Genomic DNA, 16,705 nt, shown 5'->3' on the forward strand with positions numbered 1-16,705 from the left:
GTTACATAGGTCTATGACACCTTGGCGTTTCTTTCAGTTATTTCAAGCCTGGCCGGGTAATGTTTATGCCAGGCAGAAGAATGTTGTACTTTGCTTCATTACAATCTGATTCATTCACTTTTTGAAAATAAATTTGTTTCATTTTCAGCAAGTACACGTGTATCTTACGCACACACAGTTGCAGACAGATGGACAGTTATGTTTTTCAGGTCACACCTCATATTAAAAGCAGATTCTGTAAAGGTATAAAACATTGTAACTTATGAGCCAACCATGAATGGTTATGAGAGATTATAAATTCCCATTGATTTCTTAACGTAAAATGCAAACAAATGCACCTGCCACTGTCGAACTCAGAGTTTGCTGAGACAGGCCACGCGCTTCACTCATCGCACTACACTTGATCGCGGACAACCTGGGGTCCCTTCGCTAACAATGGCAAGCGCCAGTGGGCGGCTTTCATACATGCTAATACGGGTCAATTGTGAGGTCGGTGCTCAACTTATCCTTGTTTGCCAGTAGTTCATTACCAGAATATTTCAAAAGGTCTTAAATGTCTGATTATGCTATGCTATGCTATGCTATGTTACGTTGTTACGTTACGTTACGTTACGTTACGTTACGGTACGGTACGGTACGTGACGTTACGGAACGTTACGTTACGTTACGTTACATTACGTTATGTTATGTTGTTAAGTTATGTTATGTTATGTTATGTTATCATTAAAACAAAGCATCTTTTTCCAAACTCATGCATTTATTAAACAAACAATATCTATTTGAGCAACAGAACAGCGCCAAAGTATGTGTCAGCGGGCGCGTGAAGTAATTCTACGCGAATTATACCATGTTATGTTCATCCCAGGATCCAAACGTATTTGGCTGGCTTAGTTGGTGGATTATGCATTTGAAAGATAAATGCCCTCCTTAAAAGCAAAACAGCAAAAATACACCCCACACCCAAATACAATAACGAATACAAATACGATTACGCCCAAAAAATAAAAATAAAATAATAAAAAATCAACAAAAAAAACCCTCCCAAACAAACACAACCCAACAACAAAACAAAACAAAAACAAAACAACAACCCCGAAATACCTAAAACAAAATTAAATGTTAAGGAAGGGAGTAAATAAGAAAATAGCGTCATACATGCATTCGCAGTTTCGGATAAAAGCCATCGATTATTATACCTCGCTGTGTTGTCACGTGACACGTTCACATTTCAGTGGCGAGACATCCAACCAGCCGAGTAAGGTGAGTAGGGCGGATAGACTACGACATATGTTTACTTTGTCATAAAACCATAACTATAGGACACAGGTTGAAGTAAACGTGACAACGGCAAGCGAGATTCCATGTCAAGTTTGTGTAACACATGCGTATTTGACTATTAGTTCTTTTAAGTTAAAACATATCTTCGGGACACAATTGAAATATAGCACTTTCGGTTTTGGTATAGGCAAGGTTATTCCAAGAATTCTGCTTTTATTCCTGATAAAGGAAAATGTCAGAGGCTATTTCGTGATTTCAGTTACCTAGACCGATGTAAGTCTAAATAAACATTTATTTTATCCTCCCTTCTGTGCCACGCGGTTCCAGTAGACTGTATTCAAGGGAGGTAACTGGCTTTGTGACAAATATGAGGATTTTGTACATATTAAAACTTAAAAAAATAATGTTTGTCATAATCAGATCTTAATTTCACATAAAGTAATGTACCATCTCTTGTTATGTAGTATGTGAAGGTGGCACATTCATTTGGCATTCATTCATTTGTTTATTCTCTGAATCGCGATCACTTCTAAAGGAAACCTCAGTTACAACCTCTATGTTTTATGTTTTGACATGTCGTTTGTAAGTTACGGTTAAGACTATGGGATGCTTTCAATAAGTAAATGAATATGTAACATTGTGTCACGGTATGCCAAGTAATATACATTCCAGTGTAGAGACTATACATTTTCTGGTAGTCAACCAGGTCCACGTGTTTAAATCACCTGAAAAAAGTCATGTTTGTTCCCGCCATGATGACACCTGAACTAGTTCAAGTTGAATGCGATTTTCAATATGGAATTTCGAAAAAGTCTACTTTCTTTTCTTATACGGGGAAATGAACTCATGGTGAAGGACACTTCTTGGATTGTTTTGCACCATGGAGTGAGATAGTTATGACTGTTCAGATATTTCATGTAGTTTTGAAACAGATATAATCAAATTAATTGTGGTGAACTATGTATAAAATGAAACAAAAATACATACCTTCGAGATAAAGTAAAGGAAAACGTTGTCTATTTCACAGTCCCTGAACCGCATTATTAACTTTCTGCCTAGCCCTTTCTGCAATGCTTAAGTCCTAAAAGAAGCAAGTCTGGATTTAATCAGTTTCAGGTTTTGAATCTCCCATCTCACTCGGGCTACTTTTCGATTTAAAGGAATTGTATACATTCAGAGACTAAACATTAGTCTAAGTGAAAAGGGAATACACATGTGTTGTTCAAGAATGGATTAAGGCCTTCTGAAATTGGTTTCTCTATTGTCGTGTCCCGAAGGCCCCTGTAATATACGTAGTGGGTCTAAGGCAGCAACAAAACGGTCCCAGTCTGTCGAAAAGTGGAAAGATTTACCCCATTTCCAAGAATTTTACACAACATAAAGCAATTTACTTTGAACATGGAAGTTTTTCACACACTCATCTTGCAAATGCTATCTCTAGGGCATAAATTCCGAGGAACAATTCTCAGTTTATATTTTAGAAGGACGCAATGGTTTGATTATGGTAAAATTCTGCTTTTAATATCGTCCCAACAGAAAAAAAAATAGGAACGAAATGGCCTCTGCGGAAGTAAGTGGAGACAACTCGGATTTGTTGACAACTGGCAAAGTGGGAAGACCTTGGCGGAGTGCAATCTCCACATGTTGACCTCTGAGGATTCTTGTGACAGTGGATTTTGTACGTTTTGAAATTGCTTATTGCATATTTCGAAGATCCATTCAAAAAGTTAGTTCACTATTGATATCTCTAGCCTTTACCCCGTGACACTACGCCTATATATGTTATTTGTGACCTTGATGTGGGATCAGTGGGTCAAAGGTTACCAGCTTGTGGAAGTCGTGCATTTAAATAAATCTCGTCAAACATACCTTTTCTGCTTTCTTGTTATAAACTTATTTATAGAATAATATTTGACAATGTTCATAGGACATGGTTGGTTTTCAGTGAGTTAGTGAGTTCAAATCAAATCACGGCGGGTAGACCGTAACTGGGCTGCATACTTTGTACCCATGTGGGGAATCGAACCCGGGTCTTCAGTGTGACGAACGGACGCTTTAACCATGAGGCTACCCCATTGCCCCTAATACGTTATCAGCCCCGTGGCCAGGTACAAGATTTTGGTGAGTTTCGTACACTGCTTATTGAATGTCTACAACTTGCAGATCTATGCAATCTGTTGTAACGGCTTGGTTGTCTATGTGGAATTTATCGATACCCGTTTGATCTATACAAGGCACATTAAGAAACTGTGCATACAAAAATTTAAAATCTAAATTTATCAAACCTGTGTAGACACATAAGGATTTAAACTCAGAGATTAGTGACATGTATCCAACATGCATGCACGTGCCACGTTCCGTGACGTTAGTGGGTACGTCCTTGAGACGTGCAATACGTTGTTGCACGTGCATTACGGGAAAGAGAAACAGAGCAAATGAATGCCACACAATACTGTCACTTTGGAAAGCTCAACCCCTGCCCTTGCGATCGTTCAAAAAATTAAACGGCTAATAAAACGCATAGCATGCCAAGGCTCACGTCTGTACAACGTCATGAGGCCATTGGGATGGTCCGTGGGGGAATGTCTCAACGACAAGTGGCTGCACATTTCCACTGCCACCGGAAAACCATTTCTGCACTGGTGAGACGCTACCAGAACACAAATGACGTCATCGATCGGCCACGTTCTGGACGTCCACGTGTAACATCGCCGAGACAGGACTTATGGATAAGGGTGACCCATCTTCGCCACAGGTTTCAGACTGCAGTGATGACTGCCCGAACCATCCCAGGACTTCGCCGTATCCACCCCAAAACAGTTCGACAACGTTTACGTCATCACGGGATCAGACCACGACGTCCCGCCATACGGCCTATCCTGACACAACGTCATCGACAAGCACGCCGAATGTGGTGCCGAAATCATGTCCGCAGACCCTTGTTTTGGTGGAGAAATGTTGTTTTTGCAGATGAGTCCAGGTTTTACATTTCCCATAGTGATGGACGTCAACGTGCCTATAGACGCGTGGGAGAACGTTATGCACAGGCCTGTGTCTTGGAGAGGATTCGCTTTGGTGGTGGTTCCGTGATGATTTGGGGTGGAATAACAGCACGCCAAAGAACTCCTTTGGTGATTGTTCAGGGCAACTTAACTGGTGTGGGCTACAGGGATCAGATTCTTCGACCTGTGGCAATTCCTTTTCTGCAAAGTCATGGCCCTGGGTTAACATTCCAACAGGACAATGCCCGCCCTCATACGGCAAGGGCTGCGATTTCTTGCAACACAACAATGTTGACTTACTGCCTTGGCCTGCAAATTCACCGGATCTCTCCCCGATAGAGCATGATTGGGACGAGATGGATCGACGTCTACGCCGTCTTCCTCATCCGCCAGATAACGTCCTTGACCTTGCAACAGAACTTGAGAGAATCTGCCGTGACATGCCACAAGCCTCCATTGCACGTTTGATAGGCTCTATGCGACGTCGATGCACTGCTGTTCTCAATGCCGATGGTGGACAAACCCGTTATTGAGCTTGTGACATGGTCGTTTGACCCCTGTCCCGCTTTTGGACTCGTGACGTCATTGTGATTGACTTTTCAGTTGAAATTCTCCCTACTTGTTATGGTCTCATGATCCCTCCATTAATTTTTTTATGTACCTTTGACATTGTTATCGTAATTATTAACTGGGATAATATTTTGAGAATGCACAGTTTCTTTATGTGCCTAGTATATACTACTTATTATCACAGCCCGTGCCACATCCATTAACAAAATCCAACACGAACATCTCTAAGTATTCCCTGATATATCTCTTTGGCATTTATTGAACAAACAATATTTATTTCAATCCAACAAGCAGACGAGCTGCAAACTATGTGTCAGCGGGCGTGTGAAGTAATTCTATCCGAACTACGCCATGTTATGTTCATCCCAGGATCCAAACATATTTGTCAATGGAGAATGCATTTGAAAGTAAAAGCCCCCAAAATACAATAAAAATACAAATTAATTTTAAAAAAAAGAAATACCTAATCAAAATTAAATATAAACGAAGGGAGTAAAATAAGAAAATAGCGTCATGCCTTTAAGCACTCGCAGTTTCGAAAGAAAACGATCTCTTTTGTCATACCTCGCTGTGTTGTCACGTGACACGTTCATATACAGTGGCGAGAGATCAGCCGAGTAAGGTGAGTTGTGAGGAACGACTACGACACATGTTTACTTTGTCATAAAACCAGAACTATATGACACAAGTGCAAAGATGACAGCAGCCTGATTCCATGTCAGGTTTGTGTAAAATATGCGAATGTGACGATCAGTTGTTTTAAGTTAGAATCATATCTTTGAGACACATTTGAAATACCGTACTTTCGTTTTCGGTATAGGCAAGGCGATTCCAAGAATTCTACTTTCATTCCTGATAGAGGAAAATGGCAGAGAATATTTCGTCATTTCGGTGACCTAGGCCGATGTAAGTCTAAATGTGCAGTTATTTTATCCCCCTTTCATCTGTGAGACGCGGAAGTAGATTGTATTCAAGGGAGATAACTGGCATACTTTGTGACAAATATGAGGATTTTATACACATTAAAACTTAAACAAATAACGTTTTCGGATTATGTTTGTCATAATCAGATCTTAATTTTCACAAAAAGTAATATTATGCCATATTGTTATGGTTTATATGAAGGTGACACATTAATTTGAAATGTCTATTTGTTTATTCTCTGTATCGCGATCACTTCTTAATAGGAAGCCTCGGCTACAACCTCTATGTTTGTTTTGAAATATTTTTTGTAAGTTAAGGTTAAGACGATGGGATGGTTTCAATAAGTGAAAGAATATGTAACATTGTGTCACATTATGGCAAGTAATATACATTCCAGTGTTAGAAGTGGCTACTATTCATTCTCAGGTAGTCAACCAGTACACGTGTATAAATCACCTGAATAAAAGTCATGTTTGTTCCCGCCATGGTGACACCTGAACTTGTTCCAGTTCAATGCAATTTCCAATATGGAATTTAGAAGAAGTCTACTTTCATTTCTTTTATGTGGAAATTACAGAGACGGATTACGTCATTACGATTTTTATCCCGGTTAGAATTGATCTGTAGCATACCATGCTTGTTGTAAGAGGCGACTAACGGGATCGGGTGAGCAGGGTCGCTGAATTGGTTGACACATGTCACCGTATCCCAAATGTTTAGAACGATGCTCATGATGTTGACCACTGGATTGTTTGGTCCAGACTCGATTATTTAAACACCGCCGTAATATAGCTGGAATATTACAGAGTGCGACGTCTGCTTTCATTTCTTATACGGGCAAATTGCAACAACCAACCAACCAAACAAATCGTATTTGGGTTCACACGAACCATGGAATCAAAGGTGAAGGACACATCTTAATTACCGGATTGTTCTGTACCATGGAGTGAGATAGTTTATATACGACTGTTCAGCTGTATCTCTCCCTCTGTAGTTTTGAAACAGATATAATCTAATTGTGGTTAGCCATCAATAATGTTTAAGGAGTGTCTGTCTCACAGTCACCGAACCGCATTGTTGTCCCTTCTGCCTAGCCCTTTCTTAGGTTCTGAATCACCCATCTCACTGGGGCTATTTTCAGTTCATAAGGAATTGTTTCTTTCTATCAAAATTATATTATACATTCAGACACTAAGCATTAGTCCAAGGGGAAAATTAAATACACGTGTGTTATTCAGTTTGTATTTGTATTAGGGTACACTTCTGAAATTGGATCCAATTTCTCTATTGTCGTGTTGCTATGGGGCAACCTGGTGGATAAAGCGTTAGCTCGTCACGCCGAAGACCCGGGTTCGATTCCCCACATGGATACAATATGTGAAGCCCATTTCTGGTGTCCCCCGCCGTGATATTGCTGGAATATTGCTAAAATCGGCGTAAATCTAAACTCACTCACTCTGTTGTCGTACTCAGGAGGCCCATGTAATATACGTACTGGGTGTGAGGCATCAACAAAACGGTCATAGTCTTGCGAAAAGTGGAAATATTCACCCCATTTCCAAGAATTTTAGAACATGAATTTGGGAACATAAACCACTCATTTACTTTGGACATGGAGTGTGTTTTTTGTACCATAATAATTGATAGCTATGTGAAACACGCTCTAAACAGGCAAACGCGGTCGTTAGGGCATAAATTCTGTGGAACAATTCTCAGTTTATATTCGAGAAAGACACAATGTTTTGATTCCGGTAAAATTCTGCATTTTAGCATCGTCCCAACAGATAGCATTCAGAAACACTATGGCTTCTGTGGAAGTAAGTGGAGACAACTCCGGATTCGTTGACAACTGGCAAAGTGGGAAGACCTTGGCGGAGTGTAACCTCCATATGTTGACCTCTGAGGATTCTTGTGACGTCAGCTTTCTGGTTGGGAAAGAAGGGAAGCTCGTCCGAGCTCACCGATATGTTCTGTCGAGTCGGAGTTGTGTGTTCTACGCCATGCTGTGTGGCCCCCTGGCGGAGAAAGAGGACATCAAGATCCCAGATGTGGAGGAGGAACTATTCTCTGAAGCGTTGAGGTATATATACCTAAGGCGGTTAGGTATTGGTCACATTATTGGTCATGGTCATAGCTGTAGAATACTGTTAAGTGTCATTGTCATTTATAAAAGCCCAGCTGGTTAACGCTAGATATAAATATCCCATTTAATTATTTTATTATGATACAACATTTCTCTATCATTTAAAAAAATATGTTTTTGTTTAAAGTCAAAACTTGCTCTTTCATGGTCTCACCTAACATTCATGGTGATTTTAGGGATCTAATTATGAATTAAGTGTCAAACAGTTTGTGACAAGGGTATTTTTACAACAATGTAAGAACCGTCTCTTATGTGATACAAGGTCACCAGAAGTATAGGTACAATAACTCATGGCATTACAAATCCCCGCAGGACATTATGTATATTAACAGAGTCAAAACCGATGCATCGAGGTTAAAGTGAGGTTCGCAAAATAAGGACTAAATTCTAGGGGTGGGTATTGCAGAGAATTTTCATATTGCTTTAAATTGCGATGCGAAAGCATATATTCCAATATGTATTGCAATATATTGAAAGAAGGTTTTTTTAAATGAAAAACTACTTATATTCGAGTTAATGCTTGATTTATCAATCATGAATACAACAAACTCACTATGCTTGATTTAGCTTTAATAAAAAACTTTTAATCATGACAAAATAAAATGTAAATAATATTTAGCAAAAATAAAAAAAACGAAAGGAAGAATTTAAAAAACCCGGAAATATCCGAAGTTTTCCGAATGAATGTCAAAATACCGGTTTTCGATCAGCGTATCGCAATACGTATCGTTTTTATGTCTGAACCGGTTATACTGCGCAGCCCTACTAAATTCTGACTACGCGGGGCCAAACTTTTAATTCGAGGCAATCGTAAGTCCGTGTAAGTGTTTTACTGTACTGTTAGCACTGGTCATGTGCCGGCTATCCTTAAGGGTTACATATATTGTCTCAAAGATTATAAGTTTACAAACTCATGAAGGTGTGTTACATATTAGTACCTGGTACGCTACACAAAGAGTATACACAATACATTGATTTCATGTTTCTTAAACACTCCTTAGTTTCAATAAATTATATATATTTTTAATAAAAAGATGAGGCTTATAATAATTTCACGAGACTTTGGGCTCCGAGTAACGAATTTTGAAAATTAAACCCAAATCAATTGATTTCAATTTCGTGTGAAAAAAGGTGACTATGAAAAATTTGTCAATTATCAGTTATTTGTACTTACCGTTAATGTCAAAAGGCATAGGACTATTGATAGTGAGCGAGATAGTATGGTTTTACGCCGCCTTTAGCAATATTCCAGCAATATCCCGACGATCGACACCAGAAATGGGCTTCACACTGTGTGGGATCATCGCAGTAATGAGCGATCTCTTTTATCACTAGATTACCCCACCGCTCCTGTGCAGTATCATGAAGTTACGAATTTGAGGCAGTTAGGAAGACTTTATTCTATGACGAGTCTCGCAGAAAAGATAAACGTTTACGTAATCGGTATATGGACTGACTCTTATCAGCTGAGATCAAACATTATTGTAATGCCAATCAATATGTTACATTTAGATTCCTGTCCAGACACATGATAAAACGCTTAACTCTGGCCTTGTTCGTGTATTATCAAAGTATTCAGACTGGATACAGTTTATACTAAAAGTCAAACTTTGCTCAAGCATTATACAGGGCCTAATTGCCATGAATCCATATCACTTACAGGTACCTGTACACAGACAAGACAATCCTGACTGCTAAGAATGTGACAGGTTTGTTGTACCTGGCCAAGAAGTACTCCGTGGGGGCTCTAGAGCGTCTATGTGTCGCTTACCTGGAATCGTCCCTGACGGCAGAGAATGCCTGTGTCATCTTGGAACAAGCCCACGTCTTTGACGAGGAGAAGCTTTTTGACAGGGCTCTGAAGTGTATTATCGAACGTTGTGGTACCGTTGTCCGTAGCCCTGGCTTCAAAACTCTTTGTACGTCGTGTTTTCATAAAGTTGTAAGTTCAGATAAATTTTTAACAATAGATGAAACACGTTTCAATGCTGCCCTCTTGTGGGCTGAGACAGAGTGTAAACGCCAAGGAAGGGAGGTAAGTCCGGAAAACAAACGTCTTGTTCTGGGAGAAACCGTGTACGAGCTTGATTTCACCCCAATGGGCATGGAGGCCTTCGCAAAAGTAGTTGTACCGTCTGGAATATTATCGGGCGACGAATGTACCAAGCTGTTGTGTCATATGGTTTTACCTGGTACCGATGTGGCACCCTTCAAAATAAAGCCAGAACTTGACACGTGGGTCACTCTGTATGCAGATCGAATTGACAGGGATCAATGTCAGAAGGAGTCTAACATACTCATCATCGCATGCAGCGAGGACATGCGACTACTTGGTCTCAGGGCATTTGGTGATGACAGCTGCAAATATAGCATTTGTCTGCGTAAAGAGTGTCGGAGGCCGATAGCGGGCCGTGGTTGGAAGGCTAAACTCAATAGAGAAGAATTACCTGCGGTAGTGAGACGTTTTCCCAATGAAGTCGAACTGAAGCTGTCCGAGGCATTGATTCTAGAAAAGTCATGCAGATATGAAATTGAGGTTAGAAGAGAGTCAAATAAAAGTGGACTCTCAGGCTCCTCCGTATTCAATAATATCACAGTTGGTGAATGCCAGATATCAGTTAGGGAAGAACGTGGCCCGGGTCTTATTTCCAGACTCATAATGGAGGAAACGTGAGACAACACACTGGCATGTATAGAGCTCCTCAAACAGTATAGAATACATGTGTACATACCGTTCCACCTCCTCATGAAAACAGTGATGGGGAACATGTCAACAACAACTACTCGGAATTACTCGGAATCAGGGAAACCGTGCTGACAAAATTGCAATATTTTCGTTTTCTGGTAATATTTCGCTCTACCTTTATTATGAGAACTTTTTTGAATTTCCATGTTCATACCGTACATGAACGTGACAAACACTTTGGGTTTTCTATATTTTTTGAATTAAGAAAAGTCTTATGTTCATTGTGACAACTAAACAGGTGTTCCATGATTAGAACAATTTGTGGATTTTTTATATTTTAAAATTGCATTTTGTATATTTCGAAGCTGGCAATGTTATTTGAATAATTCCATTCAAACGGTTAATTCACTATTGATATCTCCAGCCTTTACCCCCGTGACACTATGCTTAGGCTATTTGTGATCTTGATAAAGCCCGCCAAACATACCTTTTCATACCAATTTGTGGGTTTTGTATGTTTTGAAATTGCTCATTGCATATTTCGAAGATCCATTCAAAAAGTTAGTTCACTATTGATATCTCTAGCCTTTACCCTGTGACACTACGCCTAGATAGGTTATTTGTGACCTTGATGTGGGATAGTGGGTCAAAGGTTACCAGCTTGTGGAAGTCGTGCATTTAAATAAATCTCGTCAAACATACCTTTTCTGCTTTTTTGTTATAAACTTATTTATAGAATAGTATTTGACAATGTTCATAGGACATGGTTGGTTTTCAGTGGGTGAGTGAGTGAGTGAGTATATTTTTACCCCGGTTTTAGCAATAATTCGGCAATATCACGGTGGGAGACACTGGAAATGGATTGTCTATGAAATGGATTGTCTTGTGGAATTTATCGATATCGTGTATTGGATCTATACTACATATTATCACAGCCCGGGCCACATCCATTAACAAACACACACACCCCACCCCCCTGTGTATTCTTTGATGGGATATAAACATCTCTCAGTATTCCGTGATGGGATATAAACACCTCTAACTATTCTATGTTGGAATATAAACATCTCTCAGTATTCCGTGATGGGATATAAACACCTCTAGGAAATCTATGATGGGATATAAACATCTCTCAGAATTCCATGGTTTTATATAAACACCTCTAAATATTCTGATGGGATATAAACATCTCTCAGTATTCCGTGATGGGATATAAACAGCTCTAGGAATTCTATGATGGGATGTAAACACCCTATCAGTATTCCGTGATGGGATAAAAACACCTCTAAATATTCTATGATGGAATATATACATCTCTCAGTATTCCGTGATGGGTGGAATATACACATCTCTCTGTATTCCGTGATGGGATATAATCACCTCTAAGTATTCTACGATGGAATATAAACATCTCTCTGTATTCTTTGATGGGATATAAACACCTCTAAATATTCTATGATGGAATAAAAACATCTCTCAGTATTCCGTGATGGGATATAAACATCTCTCAGCATTCCGTGATGGGATATAAACACCTCTAGGAATTCTATGATGGGATATAAACATCTCTCAGTATTCCGTGATGGGATATACACATCTCTCAGTATTCCGTGATGGGATATAAACATCTCTCTGTATTCCGTGATGGGATATAATCACCTCTAAGTATTCTACGATGGAATATAAACATCTCTCTGTATTCTTTGATGGGATATAAACACCTCTAAATATTCTATGATGGAATAAAAACATCTCTCAGTATTCCGTGATGGGATATAAACATCTCTCAGCATTCCGTGATGGGATATAAACACCTCTAGGAATTCTATGATGGGATATAAACATCTCTCAGTATTCCGTGATGGGATATAAAAACCTCTAAATATTCTATGATGTAATATAAACATCCCTCAGTATTCCATGATGGGATATACACATCTCTCAGTATTCCGTGATGGGATATAAACATCTCTCTGTATTCCGTGATGGGATATAATCACCTCTAAGTATTCTACGATGGAATATAAACATCTCTCTGTATTCTTTGATGGGATATAAACACCTCTAAATATTCTATGATGGAATAAAAACATCTCTCAGTATTCCGTGATGGGATATAAACATCTCTCAGCATTCCGTGATGGGATATAAACACCTCTAGGAATTCTATGATGGGATATAAACATCTCTCAGTATTCCGTGATGGGATATAAAAACCTCTAAATATTCTATGATGTAATATAAACATCCCTCAGTATTCCATGATGGGATATACACATCTCTCAGTATTCCGTGATGGGATATAAACATCTCTCTGTATTCCGTGATGGGATATAAACACCTCTAGGAATTCTATGATGGAATATAAACATCTCTCAGTATTCCGTGATGGGATATAAACACCTCTAGGAAATCTGTGATGGGATATACACATTTCACAGTATCCCATGATGGGATATAAACAGCTCTAGGAATTCTATGATGGAATATAAACATCTCTCAGTATTCCGTGATGGGATATAAACACCTCTAAATATTCTATGATGGAATATATACATCTCTCAGTATTCCGTGATGGGTGGAATATACACATCTCTCAGTATTCCGTGATGGGATATAAACACCTCTAAGTATTCTATGATGGAATATAAACATCTCTCTGTATTCCGTGATGGGATATAAACACCTCTAAATATTCTATGATGGAATAAAAACATCTCTCAGTATTCCGTGATGGGATATAAACATCTCTCAGCATTCCGTGATGGGATATAAACACCTCTAGGAATTCTATGATGGGATATAAACATCTCTCAGTATTCCGTGATGGGATATAAACACCTCTAAATATTCTATGATGTAATATAAACATCCCTCAGTATTCCATGATGGGATATACACATCTCTTAGTATTCCGTGATGGGATATAAACATCTCTCATTATTCCGTGATGGGATATAAACACCTCTAGGAATTCTATGATGGAATATAAACATCTCTCAGTATTCCGTGATGGGATATAAACACCTCTAGGAAATCTGTGATGGGATATACACATTTCACAGTATCCCATGATGGGATATAAACAGCTCTAGGAATTCTATGATGGAATATAAACATCTCTCAGTATTCCGTGATGGGATATAAACACCTCTAGGAATTCTGTGATGGGATATACACATTTCACAGTATCCCATGATGGGATACGAACATCTCCCAGTATTCCTAGATGGGATTACACTGCTGTATAAACTTTCAGTATTACGTGATTGGACATAAACCTTTCTCAGTATTGGGATATAAGCATAACTCGGTGTGTATTCAAAGATGAACATTCTTACATATTCCAAGGTAGGGTGTTATCAAAACACATTCTCTGTTGGACCGGCGGCGTGAACCCAATGTGCGTTGACGTCGCGCATACAACACAAATAATAAAAATTGTTGTGGGTGGACGCCGTCCCATGAAAACATGGAACTGTCAGCACTTTCAATGTCATGCCTTAGTTGCACTCCCCCCAGCTCCCTCACGCGGTTCCCAACCCACCTGTTGAGGGTCTTGCGGGCCCCCTCGATGGCCGAAAACGAGGCGGCACCGCTCCAGTGGCGACGGGGTAGCATGTTGGACCACAAGATCCTCGAGTTGGGCAGCAGTAGCTGCACCCACAGCAGCGACTCCAAGATGTCGAGGTACAGCAGGCTGGTCTTGGTCTGTACCATATCATTAGATCCGAGGTGGATTACGAGCACCGCGGGATGGGGTTGAACGACGCTTTCCCTCTCGATGATTGGGACCAGTTCCCTCCATCTCATCCCCCCCTCGAACGAACCACGTACCACGTCGAAGCGCCCCAGACGAACGTTGAGCTCTGGCCATATAGGATGACCCAATCAGCCACACTGAAAAGAGTGGGACAAGTGAAAGGAAATATATCTGTTAGATTGTGCTAAATGATTACTGGCAAACGAATGTAGGATTCATATGCATCGGACCCCCATCTACCATATTTTTTAATTGTGTGTGGGCTAACGCCGTTTGCTGCAGCCGTTGTTGCAGCCCCAATCCTAAAAGAATGGGAAGAAAACGCTGAGGTGTCTACATCGCTGTGCGCTAATGCTTTTTTAAGCACGGCCTGGAACTGATATCTTGTGAGAGGGGAGTGGTCAAAGTGGATAAAGGCTTGCTGTGGACCACTTGGGCGAATGTTAAGGTAAGAATGGACAGCTGTCACGGGACACAAGGGGTTGGAGGGGATGGAGGAAATGACAACAAGCACGCCTTTGTTCAGCCTGTCAGTCTTGAAGCGTCTCAAAGTAAATTGTACTCGCCCGGCAGATTTGTCCAGCTTCACGTCATTGGTGGCAATGCCTGGCTGATCAACCGAGGTCTGTACGAGCTCCCCCACCCCGAAAAATCCAAAGAATGCGGCACAGAAAACAGCTTTGAAAAGACATTGCTCATATACGTTGCTGCACACCGCTGGAAGATTACGGATTATTAACTTTAACAAATCAACAGTTATTGGTTTACGTGTGTCACGTCGCGACTGGTCACGTGACATGCCAGCAAGTAACTTAGAAACCAAGAAGTGATCGGTGCAATCCTGCCACCCATTTAACTTAAGAAAGGATGATAGTGCATAGATGTATGTTTTAGCTGTACTGCTGGAGTAATGATTAACCGACAGATACGAAATGAAATGCACAACCTGATCAATCGGGGCCGGCCAAAGTGGTGACAGCTCATGGGCTCGTCTGAAGGCGTGGAACGTCTGCAAGCTCGTGTGGTATGTCGACCAGGTGTTCGACGACATGGACTTGTGTAGCAGTCGCTGGACCTCCCGATCTAGAGGTCCCAGATCCCGTCCGGTAGGGGTGTTGGTGTCCGGTCCGCTTCTGGCGCACATTTGCGGAACTGGTCCCACTGAAATCTCGACAGAGAGTCATCTATAACATTGGCATGGGTACTAATGTATACAGCTTTAAATGTGATATTGTACTGCAAGCAATATAGAACGAAGCGTCTCACAAGAGACATAGTACGAGGGACGCGACAAGACTGCTTATTGATGATATGAACGACCGCTTGATTGTCGCAATTAAACAGAATTCGTCTGTTGGCCAACGACTCGCCCCAAATTTGGACAGACAATACAATAGGGAACAATTCCAACAGCGTCATATCCCTCGTCACGCCCTCCCGCACCCATTGCTGTGGCCAACGCCCACATGTCCATTTGCCTTGGTTGTAAGCACGAAACCTGCACCGCCGGCTGCGTCAGTAAAGAGCTGAATGACTGTGTTTGACGCCCACGCAGGACTCTGAAAAACTGATATGCCATTAAAATGTTCTAGAAATTGTAACCACAATACCAAGTCATCCTTGATGCCCTTTGTGAGCCGACATCTGTGAAATGGAGACTTTAACTTGCACATCTCGTCGATGAGACGTCGACAAAATGCCCGTCCCATGTGAATGGCACGACATATGAAATTGAGTTTACCCACATGAAACTGGAGTTCGCGTTTGGTTGCCTTCCTACGATCAGCAGTCAGCCACCCTCTGATCTGCGCGGTCGTCTCAACAATTTTGTCTTGTGGGATTCGAACGTGCCCGGCAACTGTGTCTAGCTCAAGGCCCAGGAAAGTAATTTTTGTTGTAGGTTGAACAGTTTTCTCAGGTGCCACTGGGACATTGAAGTGATACAGTACATGCATACAAGATTGTAAATTATAATCACAGTCACTGGTACCGGCAACGCCCCCTGTGAGGAAGTCATCCAGGTAATGCATTAACTGCTTATTTGGGAGACTGCAGAGAATGCACCATTGCAAAAACGTGCTGAATCTTTCGAAAATAGCGCAAGAAATAGAGCATCCGAATGGTAAACATTTATCAAAATAGTACTTGCCGTTAAACTGAATGCCGAGCAACTCGAACTCATGGGGATGGACTGGTATGATGCGGAACGCTGATTTGATGTCAAACTTTGCAAGGAGGGCGCCCGCTCCCAACTGTTGTACCATCTCCACAGCTTCGTCAAAGCGAGAATATGAAACAGAACAGTCTTGTTGGTTAATGTTATCATTAATAGAGTCACC

At 40.6% G+C, this 16,705-nt stretch overlaps 1 protein-coding gene across 1 annotated transcript; it reads left to right on the plus strand.

Annotated features, from left to right (window-relative positions):
- Positions 1–1,214: 1,214 nt before the first annotated feature.
- LOC124284047 (BTB/POZ domain-containing protein 6-like) lies at positions 1,215–11,089 on the plus strand. Its single transcript, XM_046720099.1, has 3 exons — positions 1,215–1,260; positions 7,545–7,854; positions 9,580–11,089. The coding sequence occupies exons 2-3, from the start codon at positions 7,577–7,579 to the stop codon at positions 10,589–10,591; spliced, it is 1,290 nt and encodes a 429-aa protein (XP_046576055.1). The 5' UTR covers positions 1,215–1,260; positions 7,545–7,576; the 3' UTR covers positions 10,592–11,089.
- Positions 11,090–16,705: the final 5,616 nt, after the last annotated feature.

Source organism: Haliotis rubra, unplaced genomic scaffold (genome assembly GCF_003918875.1).
Source record: "Haliotis rubra isolate DU_JTF1 unplaced genomic scaffold, ASM391887v1 Scf328, whole genome shotgun sequence".
NCBI classification, from domain to species: Eukaryota; Metazoa; Mollusca; class Gastropoda; order Lepetellida; family Haliotidae; genus Haliotis; species Haliotis rubra.

What these genes read in the sequence shown, in the direction of transcription:
- LOC124284047 (XM_046720099.1), top strand. Translation starts at nt 7,577, where the DNA reads ATGGCTTCTGTGGAAGTAAGTGGAGACAACTCCGGATTCGTTGACAAC. An exon ending in CTATTCTCTGAAGCGTTGAG is followed by an intron (nt 7,855 to 9,579) that starts GTATATATACCT and finishes TATCACTTACAG; the next exon opens with GTACCTGTACACAGACAAGA.